This window comes from Schistocerca americana, chromosome 1 (genome assembly GCF_021461395.2).
Source record: "Schistocerca americana isolate TAMUIC-IGC-003095 chromosome 1, iqSchAmer2.1, whole genome shotgun sequence".
NCBI classification, from domain to species: domain Eukaryota; kingdom Metazoa; phylum Arthropoda; class Insecta; order Orthoptera; family Acrididae; genus Schistocerca; species Schistocerca americana.
In genome coordinates this window covers 1,213,366,089-1,213,379,385 of record NC_060119.1, presented here as the reverse complement: position 1 = coordinate 1,213,379,385, position 13,297 = coordinate 1,213,366,089, and the positions used below count along the sequence as shown (strand labels likewise).

The following is a 13,297-nucleotide window of genomic DNA, read 5'->3' as shown; positions in this document are numbered from 1 at the left end:
TGATCCACTACATTTCGGTGTGCAACCGCTTGAAAACTATTTCTTCATCTCGACTTCAGACACATATCTTAAGGACGTTTTTCGAGTGGACTGACAGACTAAAGCTACTGCGCTTGCCAAAAGAATCTCTAGAAATTCGCTTGTCGCAGAATTTAATTAACATAGTTAGGGGCCGGCCGAAGTGGCCGAGCGGTTCTAGGCGCTACAGTTTGGAACCGCGCGACCGCTACGGTCGCAGGTTCGAATCCTGCCTCGGGCATGGATGTGTGTGATGTCCTTAGGTTAGTTAGGTTTAAGTAGTTCGAAGTTCTAGGGGACTGATGACCTCAGAAGTTGAGTCCCACAGTGCTCAGAGCCATTTGAACCATAGTTAGGGGTTTCACCCTGGACGAATAACTGAACCAGGCACTCAAGGACGCCACTAGAATGTAGCAACTAATGACACATATGACACATCGATAGCCCAGAATAAGTCGACCAGAAAGCACAGATTCAACTTATGCGCAGCTTTACCGCCAAACAACGGCTCTGGGGATTAATTGTGGTCGCACCAGCAATAGCGCTGTCCGTGGACTTAAAAGGCCGGATGGAGCACAGTGGTTTCAGTTTGTCAGTTTACTCGGAAAATGGTTGGAAGACATGTGAAGTGAAGAAACAGGCTTTCCGAGGTTGCACTCTCGAAATTTAACGGATGGATGACATCTCTTCGTTTCCTTCCGGATCTCAGCCATGTATAAAATTGTGACCTCAATTAATTGAATTATAGCTTGTTTATGAAATAAATGCAAGGGAAGAGTTACTCTGTTGGTGGAAGAAGAGACTGCCGATTGACGAATTTTAAGAGAATTTCTACAATCGAGGAAGAAAGACTCTTGGTCGAACGCTGGAGGGTAAAGAGGTATTCGCGAGGTAATCTCATAATGCAATGTGTCAGCTGTACAGCTATTTTTAGATTTTTGCAGTTAATGTTTAATGAGTAATTTTTTGGCTTCCATGCTAATCTTTACAACGCAATACAGCAGCGATTCAGAGCGACAGGGATTCGATAGTTTTGCCGTATCTATTCGTCACCATGTGTGTGTACACAAGTTACGCAGTTCCCACAAATTGCGAGCAGATGGGTGGTGTTTCACGGGAGTGGGGAGCGCCCCGAACCCCAGGCACTGCTGCTGAAAGGAAAGGAGATGGTCGACCACGGTCTGCTACAGCAGAAAATGACCGCCAAATTGTAGAACAGGCAAGAAGTGACCGACGTCAAACAGTTGGGGAGCTGTAGCACGTTCAACAGGATACCAAGGCACGCATCTTACGCTCCACAGTATTACGGAGATTGCATGGGGGGATGGTCACTTAGCTCGACGACCGGTTCGTTGTGTTCCGTTGATAACCGCACATCGGCAGCACTGTTCGTGGCGGTGCCAAGAGCATAGTGACTGGACCAACGATGAGTGAGGTCGCATGTATCTTCTACGATGTGAGCTGATTCAGTCTGAGTGGCGGTTCTGGATGTACCCCCGCATAGCGAGTGGTGGGAACACGTAAACTACCTACGAACATCGCGAACATGTTCGTATTGGTGGTTCAGTTGCTATGGTGTGTGGAGGCTCAATGCTGCATAAGCATACTGGCCTCCATATCTTCGAACTCGGTACAAAAAATGGTTCAAATGGCTCTAGCCACTATGGGACTTAACATCTGAGGTCATCAGTCCCCTAGACTTAGAACTACTTAAACCTAACTAACCTAAGGACAACACACACATCCATGCCCGAGGCAGGATTCGAATCTGCGACCGTAGCAGCAGCGCGGTTCCGGACTGAAGCGCCTAGAACCGCTCGGCCACAGCGACCGGCCGAACTCGGTACACTGCCCAGTCACCGCTATTGTGGTTGGTTGGGTGATTCGGGGCAGGGGACCAAATACCGATGTCATTGGTCCCATCGGATTAGGGAAGAATGAGAAAGAAAGTCGGCCGTGCCGTTTCAAAGGAACCATCCCAGTATGTTCCCAAAGCGATTTATGGAAATCACAGAAAACCTAAGCCAAGATGGCTGGAGGCGGGTTTGAAGTGACTGACTCGACTCCCGAATGCGCTACTGTGACACTGTACTCCTTCCCCCCCCCCCTCCCCCACCCCTCCTTGTGTCTTTTCAGGGGTGCATTCGGCAATGAATTCATTCTGATGGATGACAACGGGCGATTGCATCGAGCAACGCAGGTGGAGGGGCTCTTGGAACGAAAGGATGTTCAGCGTATTCACTGCCCTGCCCACTACTCCCACTTAAACCCCATCGAGAATGCGTGGGATGCGTTGAGGAGACATACGGGTACCATCCAGCAGTTGTGGATCGCGCTGGAGGAGGAATCGAACGCCCCACTACAAGCATTCGTTACGAACCCTGTGATCAGAGTGAGAGGAAAGTGCAAAGCATGCACTACCGCCCGTGGTCATCAGAAATTTTATTAAAAACCATATCCCCCCCTCCCCTCTAATTTAATGTCCGGAAGACCATCATAAATCGTGGTCATCACAAATTTTATTAAAAACCATATCCCCCCTCCCCTCTATTTTCATGTCCGGAAGACCATCATAAATCGTGGTCATCACAAATTTTATTAAAAACCATATCCCCCACCCCCCACCCCTCTATTTTAATGTCCGGAAGACCATCATAAATCGTGGTCATCACAAATTTTATTAAAAACCATATCCCCCCTCCCCTCTATTTCAATGTCAGGAAGACCATCATAAATCGTGGTCATCACAAATTTTATTAAAAGCCATATCCCCCCCTCCCCTCTATTTTAATGTCCGGAAGACCATCATAAATCGTGGTCATCACAAATTTTATTAAAAACCATATCCCCCCCTCCCCTCTATTTCAATGTCCGGAAGACCATCATAAATCGTGGTCATCACAAATTTTATTAAAAGCCATATCCCTCCCTCCCCTCTATTTTAATGTCCGGAAGACCATCATAAATCGTGGTCATCACAAATTTTATTAAAAACCATATCCCCCCTCCCCTCTATTTTCATGTCCGGAAGACCATCATAAATCGTGGCCATCACAAATTTTATTAAAAACCATATCCCCCCTCCCCTCTATTTTAATGTCCGGAAGACCATCATAAATGGCGGCGACTTCAGTGTAATTACTGACTTCGAATACATGGGTCATTAACGTTCGTCTCATTGTAAATTTCTTTCGGTTAGCTTCGATACTATAACGTGGGAGTTCTTTTTATGTATGATCCGAGTTTCTTCGATCTTAAGTTACTTTCGTCGCTGTTTTGCACACCAGTTTACGTTCCTACCGCATCATGTGCCCGTGACGTCACCAGGCGACCAACGGGCCCGCGATTATCAGTGGTCGAAAAATTGTGTCTCCGACATTGGATCACATCACCAGACAGGCAAGTGAAGCAAACACTTGGCATCGTGAACCCACTTCTGACGGCCCTCACAGTCACTTGGCTATTCGTCTTGCAGAGTAGCATTTTTTCCCATAAAGTGAGAAAATCGGTGCAGTACTCCTAGCCCTGACCAGCTCGTCAGGCAGCTAAGCGATGGGACCTTCTAACTATATGAAATAAAATCCTAGTAACCTCTGAACGGTTTGCATTACGACATTCGAACTGCGCGGTTGTCCGCGGGGAACGATTGGAATTACTATGCGCAAGCGTACGCCTTTTAGCGACGAAGCGAAGCGAAGTTTCATTTAGATGGGTTCGGCAGTAAGCAAAATTGGCGCATTTGGTGGACTGAGAATCCGCATTTCGCGATCGAGAAGTCTCTTCACCCTCAACGGGTTACTGTGTGGGGTGCAATATCGAGTCACGAAATAACCAGTGCCATATTCCTTGATGGCACGGTAGCTATCGAACGCTACGTGAAGGTTTCGGAAGATTTCATCCCCATTATCCAAAGTGATCTTGATTTCGAGAAGATGTGGTTCATATACTGCGGAACTCGATCCCATCGAAGTAAAAGAGTGCGTGATGTGCTGGAGGAGCACTCTGACAACCGCATTCAAACTTGGAGTACCCAGAGGCCACTGGCCGCCATATTCTCCTGATCTGAACAAATCCGAGTCCTTTTCGTGGGGCTACATTAAAGACAAGGTGTAAAGCAACAACCCCAAACCATTGCTGAGCTGAAAACAACGATTATCGAGGTCGTCGACAGCATCGATGTTCCGAAACTTCAGCGGGTCATGCAGAATTTCGCTATTCGTCGGCACCACATCTTCGCCAATGGTGGCAGGCATATCCAACATGTCATCACCTAAATCCGAATATCTGTAGTGACATTTACATGTTGAAAAAAGTGTGTACACGCCCTAGTTCGTAACTAATTTACGTCTTTCTTCATATACACTACTGGCCATTAAAATTGCCACACGACGAAGATGACGTGCTACAGACGCGAAATTTAACCGAAAGGATGATTAGCATTTCAGAGCATTCACACAAGGTTGGCGCCGGTGGCGACATGTACAACGTGCTGACATGAGGAAGGTTTCCAACCGATTTCTCATGCACAAACAGCAGTTGACCGGCGTTGCCTGGTGAAACATTCTTGTGATGTCTCGTTTAAGGAGGAGAAATGCGTACCATCACGTTTCCGACTTTGATAAAGGTCAGATTGTAATCTATCTCAATTGCGGTTTATCGTATCGCGACATTGTTGCTCGCGTTGGCCGAGATCCAATGACTGTTAGCAGAATATGGAATCGATGGGTTCAGGAGGGTAATACGGAACGCCGTGATGGATCCCAACGGCCTCGTATCACTAGCAGTCGAGATGACAGGCATCTTATCCGCATGGCTGTAACGGATCGTGCAGCCACGTCTCGATCCCTGAGTCGACAGATGGGGACGTTTGCAAGACAACAACCATCTGCACGAACAGTACGACGACGTTTGCAGCAACATGGACTATCAGCTCGGAGACCATGGGTGCGGTTGTTTGCATGTTTGGCGACATCGCGGTGAACACACATTGGAAGCGTGTATTCGTCATCGCCATACTGGCGTGTCACCCTGCGTGATGGTATGTTGGTTTCACGTCTCGGTCACCTCTTGTTCGCATTGACGGCACTTGGAACAGTGGACACTACATTTCAAATGTGTTACGACCCGTGACTCTACCCTTCATTCGATCCCTGCGAAACCCTACATTTCAGCAGGATAACGCAGGACCGCATGTTGCAGGTCCTGTACGGGCCTTTCTGGATACAGAAAATGTTCGACTGCTGCCTTGGCCAGCACATTCTCCAGATCTCTCACCAACTGAAAACGTCTGGTCAATGGTGGCCGAGCAACTGGCTCGTCACAATACGCCAGTCACTATTCTTGATTAACTGTGGTATCTTGTTGAAGCTGCGTGGGCAGCTGTACATGTACACGCCATCCAAGCTCTGTTTGACTCAATGCCCAGGCGTATCAAGGCCGTTATTAGGGCCAGAGGTGGTTGTTCTGGGTACTGATTTCTCAGGATCTATGCACCCAAATTGCGTGAAAATCTAATCACATGTCAGTTCTAGTATAATATATTTGTCCAATGAATACCCGTTTATCATATGCATTTCTTCTTGGTGTAGCAGCCTTAACGGCCAGTAGTGTAGTTCAATGATTGTCACCCTTCACCCGCAGGCGGCGGTACTCACGTCGTCGGTGAGGTCTCCCAGGTGCTTGACGTCCTCGGTCTCGACGCGCTCCTCGCGCTCCTCGCGGCTCTTGACGGTGTGCTCCCGCACCTCCCGGACCAGTCCGTCCGGGCCCTCCGTGACGGCCCACTCTTCACCCTGCGGAGGGTCATCGCCCGACGTACGGTGCTGCAACAAAACACACAAGTCCCTGTTCTGCATTCTGTCACAGCAACATGATATACAGTAAAAACCACTTCCTACATCTGAAATAAACAGTATTCATATTCCAAAATAATATTTATTTAATAGTTCATTGTGAACCGGCTCTCAGCTTTCTAGCCCTTCCCCAGACAACTCACGGAATGTCCATAGAACTTGAACGACAGTTTATGGCTTCACAAAGATTGTTTTTCCAAACATATACAGGGTGGTCCATTGATCGTGACCGGACCAAATATCTCACGAAATGAGCGTCAAACAAAAAAACTACAAAGAACGAAACTTGTCTAGCTTGAAGGGGGAAGCCAGATGGTGCTATGGTTGGCCCGCTAGATGGCGCTGCCATAGGTCAAACGGATATCAACTGCGATTTTTTTAAACACAAACCCCCATTTTTATTACATATTCGTGTAGTACGTAAACAAATATGAATGCTTTAGCAGGGCCACATTTTTCGCTTTGTCATAGATGGCGCTGTAATAGTCACAAACAAATGGCTCACAATTTTAGACGAACATTCGGTAACAGGTAGGTTTTTATATTACAATACAGAACGTAGGTACGTTTGAACGTTTTATTTCGGTTGTTCCAATCCGACACACGTACCTTTGTGAACTTGTCATTTCTGAGAACGCATGCTGTTACAGCGTGATTACCTGTAAATAACACATTAATGCAATAAATGCTCAAAATCATGTCCGTCAACCTCAACGCATTTGGCTGTACGTCTAACGACATTCCTTTTAAGAGCAAGTAGTTGGCCATCCGTAATGTTCGCACATGCATTGACAATGCGATGACGCATGTTGTCAGGCGTTGTCGATGGATCACGATGGCAAATATCCGTCAACTTTGCCCACAGAAAGATATCTGGGGACGTCAGATCCGGTGAACGTGCGGGCCATGGTATGTTCCTTCGACGACCAATCCACCTGTCATGATATATGCTATTCAATACCGCTTCAACAGCACGCGATCTATGTGCCGGACATCCATCATGTTGGAAGTACATCGCCATTCTGTCATGCAGAGAAACATCTTGTAGTAACATCGGTAGAGCATTACCTAGGAAATCAGCATACATTCCACCATTTAGATTGCCATCGATAAAATGGGGGCCAATTATCCTTCTTCTCACAATGCCGCACCATACATTAACCCCGCCAAGGTCGCTGATGTTCCACTTGTCGCAGCCATCGTGGATTTTCCGTGTGCAATAGCGCATATTATGCCGGTTTACATTACCGCTGTTGGTGAATGACGCTTCGTCGCTAAATAGAATGCGTGCAAAAAATCTGTCATCGTTCTGTAATTTCTCTTGTGCCCAGTGGCAGAACTGTACACGACGTTCAGAGTCGTCGCCATGCATTTCCTGGTGCATAGAAATATGGCACGGGTGCAATCGATGTTGATGTAGCATTCTCAACACCGACGTTTTTGAGATTCCTAATTCTCGCGCAATTTGTCTGCTACTGATGTGCGGATTACCCGCGACAGCAGCTAAAACACCTACTTGGGCGTCGTCATTTGTTGTTGGTCGTGGTGGACTTTTCACATGTGGATGAACACTTCCTGTTTCCTTAAATAACGTAACTATCCGGCGAACGGTCCGGTGGATGATGTCGTCCAGGATACCGAGCAGCATACATAGCACACGCCCGTTGGGCATTTTGATCACAATAGCCATACATCAACACGATATCAACCTTTTCTGCAATTGGTAAATGGTCCATTTTAACACGGGTAATGTATCACGAAGCAAATGCTGTCCGCACTGGCGGAAGGTTACGTGATACCACGTACGTATACCTTTGTGACTATTACAGTGCCATCTATCACAAAGCGAAAAAAAGTGGTCCAACTAAAACATTCATATTTCTTTACGTACTACACGAATATGTAATAAATATGGGGGTTCCTATTTTTAAAAAACGCAGTTAATATCCGTTTGACCTATGGCAGCGCCATCTAGTGGGTCAACCATAGCGCCATCTGGTTTCCCCCTTCAAGCTAGACGAGTTTCGTTCTTTGTAGTTTTTTCGTTTGATTCTTATTTCGTGAGATAGTTGGCCCGGTCACTATTAATGGACCACGCGGTATATTCCTTTGCGGCTTCATCTCTACACAAAGAACACAGGCGTAGTGAAATACCCAAAGAATCTTAGAACAAACAAACGTTATTTTACATTATTCTCAAATTTTAAAAGTATTATAATGTAAAAGACAAAACAGTACACAAGTAGAAAAAAAAGTACCGGCACAGGTTAGCATGTTAACTCAACAAAAACTGGTGACTCATATATGCGCTGGCGGAAAAAAAACGCCAGCACCAAGATGGAGTTGTGTGAGATAAACAAAAGTTAGTAGGCGTGTTTCTACTTCTGAAAGACGACACTTACTCATATTTTGCGCCAGTCACATGAGACTTAAGAGTGGCGTTACTAGTTCCACCCGCTGTAACGATCGTGGTGTTAGTTATCTTTCAGATTCGACGTATTAAGCTGATGTTGGCCCTGAATAAGGAAAAGTGTGAAGTTATTCAAATGACAACTAAAAGAAATCAGCTAAATTTCGATTACGCGATAAGTCACACAAATCTGAAGGCTGTAAATTCAACTAAATACTTAGTGATTACAGTTACAAATAACCTAATTGGAACGATCACAAAGATAATATTGTGGGTAGAGCAAAGCAAAGACTGCGATTCATTGGCAGAACACTTAGAAGGTGCAACAGGTCTACCAAAGAGAGTGCTTATACCACGCTTGTCCGCCCTATTCTGGAGTATTGCTGTGCGGTGTGGGATCCGCATCTGGCGGGGCTGACGGATGACATCGAAAAAGTACAAAGAATGGCATATCGTTTTGTATTATGGCGAAATAGGGGAGATAGTGTCACAGGCATGATACGTGAATTGGAGTGGCAATCATTAAATCAAAGGCGTTTTTCGTTGCGACGGGATCTTCTCATGAAATTTCAATCACCAGTTCTCTCCTCCGATTGCGCAAACATTCTGTTGGCACCCACCTACCTAGGGAGAAATGATCATCAGGATAAAATAAGAGAAATCAGGACACGCACAGAAAAATTTAAGTGCTCGTTTTTCCCGCGCGCCGTTCGAGAGTGGAACGGTAGAGAGACAGCTTGAAGGTGGTTAATTAAACCCTCTGCCAGGCACTTTATTGTGAATAGCAAAGGAATCATGTAGATGTAGATGTAGACGTAGATGTAGATGTAGATGTTTGATGTGTCGACAGAAGTGCCGACACAGTGTTATTTTGAGGGGGCCGATATGCAAGCTATAAGCTCACGCAGAATATCGTGAAGTCTGAAACAGGACGCTCATTGAATGCTATAAAGAAAAGTACGTTGCTTTTGGCAATACTTAACTTTAATCCATCCTTGTTGTATACATCGTTCTTGTTGAGACATGCTTTAGACGATAATTATCAATTGCTATGTAAGGCTAATGGCGCCTTGCTAGGTCGTAGCCATGGACTTAGCTGAAGGCTATTCTAACTATCTGCTCGGCAAAGGAGCGAGGCTTCGTCAGTGTAGTCGCTAACTACGTCGTTCTTACAACTGGGGCGAGTGCTATCCCGTATCTCGAGACCTGCCTTGTGCTGGCGCTCGGTCTGCGATCACATAGTGGCGACACGCGGGTCCGACATGTACTAATGGACCGCGGCCGATGTAAAGCTACCACCCAGCAAGTGTGGTGTCTGGCAGTGACACCACAATGTTAGTCACGAAAGTCTTTAAGACGCCATTATCAACAGCTCACCGAGTTTGAACGAGATATTGTGATGGGGCTACAAGAAGCTGGATATTCCTACTGCGATGTTGCGGAAAGACTTGGCAGGAATGTAGTCACTGTACGTGATTACTGCCAGCGGTGGTCACAAGGATATAAAGTCGGAAGAAGACCGGGCTGTGGATGGCCACGTCGCAGTACCGAGAGAGGAAAGCGTCGCCTTCGGCGTACGTCTGTGGTGCATCGTACTGCATCTGCAGTAAAGATGGGTCGTTCGCGAGCTAACTGGTCCAAAGGAACGGTTCTACATCTACATCTACATTGATACTCCGCAAGCCACCCAACGGTGTGTGGCGGAGGGCATTTTACGTGCCACTGTCATTACCTCCCTTTCCTGTTCCAGTCGCGTATGGTTCGCGGGAAAAACGACTGTCTCAAAGCCTCCGTGCGTGCTCTAATCTCTCTAATTTTACATTCGTGATCTCCTCGGGAGGTATAAGTAGGGGGAAGCAATATATTCGATACCTCATCCAGAAACGCACCCTTTCGAAACCTGGCGAGCAAGCTACACCGCGATGCAGAGCGCCTCTCTTGCAGAGTCTGCCACTTGAGTTTATTAAACATCTCCGTAACGCTATCACGGTTACCAAATAACCCTGTGACGAAACGCGCCGCTCTTCTTTGGATCTTCTCTATCTCCTCCGTCAGACCGATCTGGTACGGATCCCACACTGATGAGCAATACTCAAGTATAGGTCGAACGAGTGTTTTGTAAGCCACCTCCTTTGTTGATGGACTACATTTTCTAAGCACTCTCCCAATGAATCTCAACCTGGTACCCGCCTTACCAACAATTAATTTTATATGATCACTCCACTTCAAATCGTTCCGCACGCATACTCCCAGATATTTTACAGAAGTAACTGCTACCAGTGTTTGTTCCGCTATCATATAATCATACAATAAAGGATCCTTCTTTCTATGTATTCGCAATACATTACATTTGTCTATGTTAAGGGTCAGTTGCCACTCCCTGCACCAAGTGCCTATCCGCTGCAGATCTTCCTGCATTTCGCTACAATTTTCTAATGCTGCAACTTCTCTGTATACTACAGCATCATCCGCGAAAAGCCGCATGGAACTTCCGACACTATCTACTAAGTCATTTACATATATTGTGAAAAGCAATGGTCCCATAACACTCCGCTGTGGCACGCCAGAGGTTACTTTAACGTCTGTAGACGTCTCTCCATTGATAACAACATGTTGTGTTCTGTTTGCTAAAAACTCTTCAATCCAGCCACACAGCTGGTCTGATATTCCGTAGGCTCTTACTTTGTTTATCAGGCGACAGTGCGGAACTGTATCGAACGCCTTCCGGAAGTCAAGAAAAATAGCATCTACCTGGGAGCCTGTATCTAATATTTTCTGGGTCTCATGAACAAATAAGGCGAGTTGGGTCTCACACGATCGCTGTTTCCGGAATCCATGTTGATTCCTACATAGTAGATTCTGGGTTTCCAGAAATGACATGATACGCGAGCAAAAAACATGTTCTAAAATTCTACAAGAGATCGACGTAAGAGATATAGGTCTATAGTTTTGCGCATCTGCTCGACGACCCTTCTTGAAGACTGGGACTATTTGCGCTCTTTTCCAATCGTTTGGAACCCTCCGTTCCTCTAGAGACTTGCGGTACACGGCTGTTAGAAGGGGGGCAAGTTCTTTCGCGTACTCTGTGTAGAATCGAATTGGTATCCCGTCAGGTCCAGTGGACTTTCCTCTATTGAGTGATTCCAGTTGCTTTTCTATACCTTGGACACTTATTTCGATGTCAGCCATTTTTTCGTTTGTGCGAGGATTTAGAGAAGGAACTGCAGTGCGGTCTTCCTCTGTGAAACAGCTTTGGAAAAAGGTGTTTAGTATTTCAGCTTTACGCGAGTCATCCTCTGTTTCAATGCCATCATCATCCCGTAGTGTCTGGATATGCTGTTTCGAGCCACTTACTGATTTAACGTAAGACCAGAACTTCCTAGGATTTTCTGTCAAGTCGGTACATAGAATTTTACTTTCGAATTCAATGAACGCTTCACGCATAGCCCTCCTTACGCTAACTTTGAAATCGTTTAGCTTCTGTTTGTCTGAGAGGTTTTGGCTGCGTTTAAACTTGGAGTGGAACTCTCTTTGCTTTCGCAGTAGTTTCCTAACTTTGTTGTTGTACCACGGTGGGTTTTTCCCATCCCTCAAAGTTTTACTCGGCACGTAGCTGTCTAAAACGCATTTTACGATTGCCTTGAACTTTTTCCATAAACACTCAACATTGTCAGTGTCGGAACAGAAATTTTCGTTTTGATCTGTTAGGTAGTCTGAAATCTGCCTTCTATTACTCTTGCTAAACAGATAAACCTTCCTCCCTTTTTTTATATTCCTATTAACTTCCATATTCAGGGATGCTGCAACGGCCTTATGATCACTGATTCCCTGTTCTGTTCACCAAGATGAACGAAACGAGCGAGAAACGAATTCTGTGAAACGGTCTTTCATAGTTCACTTCGGTCGCGGCTTTCTACTTACAGTTCCCGGGAACGGGAAACGGTCGGTCTCGTTCCCGAACGGCACGTCGGCCGGTCTCGTTCCAGCCTCGGTCCCGTTCCCCCCCTGTCTCGGTCTCGGTCTCGCTCGGCCGGACTCGTCCTTCTTCGCGTGGCCACTCGTCGCAGTTCCACAACCGACTGCTCATGGTTCAGTATCGAGTTGTAGTTGTCCGTTCCGTTCGCTTCGCACGCCCATTCTAGATCTGTTTCAAACCTTTACTGAACTCTGACTTCTGGTTCTTTCCGTATTCTATTCAGCGTCCACGACCGGTAATTAAAATGTTTTTTATGAATACGTAAATTACATAAAAATTACGTGGTAGGTAATGCATACATCTTTTCAGGTAACAAAACGGCGTATCAGCTTACTTCATTGTTTCGATAAATAGCAGAAGAAATACTTGTAAAAAGGCAAGGTTTTTTGTTGTTACACGTGCAAAGAACGTCGGCACGGCACACACGAGTGGCCATTTTCCGTCTTTTTTTGATCCAAGGTAAAAGAGCACGTTATGGAAGACATACCGACTTATAACCGAATGAAACCCGCGCTTCATAATCGAGTGTAAGGTGTCACGTTTTGCAAAGAGAATATGATAACTCCTACAGTATTATTTCAGTGATACAGGGTGGCGCACGAAAAATCGGCCCCGAGTACTAGACTGCTCATTGTCGCTTACCAATCGTCATCTATTGTTTCGAAGTTGTTTGCATTAGCTTATTTGTTACTTCTTCACTGCCCAATTATTAACAATACGAGAGAAGGAAAGTTGCTACTCACCATATAGCGGAGATGCTGAGCCGCGACAGGCACACTGAAAAGATTCACACAATCGTAGCTTTCGGCCATTAAGGTCTTTGACACCAGTAGACACACATACACACACGCACACACACACTCACGCAAGCGCAACTTGCACACACATCTGCAGTCTCAGAGAGCCGAAACTACACTGGTAGCTCTCTGAGACTGCAGATGTGTGTGCAAGTTGCGCTTGCGTGAGTGTGTGTGTGCGTGTGTGTATGTGTGTCTACTGGTGTCAAAGACCTTAATGGCCGAAAGCTATGATTGTGTGAAT

At 46.0% G+C, this 13,297-nt stretch overlaps 1 protein-coding gene across 2 annotated transcripts in view; it reads right to left on the bottom strand.

Annotated features, from left to right (window-relative positions):
* LOC124619829 overlaps window positions 1-13,297 on the bottom strand; it is a 1,389,509-nt gene that overhangs the window by 616,556 nt on the left and 759,656 nt on the right. For both annotated transcript variants that reach the window (XM_047146446.1, XM_047146440.1), the window contains one exon: window positions 5,673-5,840. In XM_047146446.1, coding sequence (XP_047002402.1) covers window positions 5,673-5,840 — 168 coding nt within the window. The remainder of the gene's footprint in view (window positions 1-5,672; window positions 5,841-13,297) is intronic.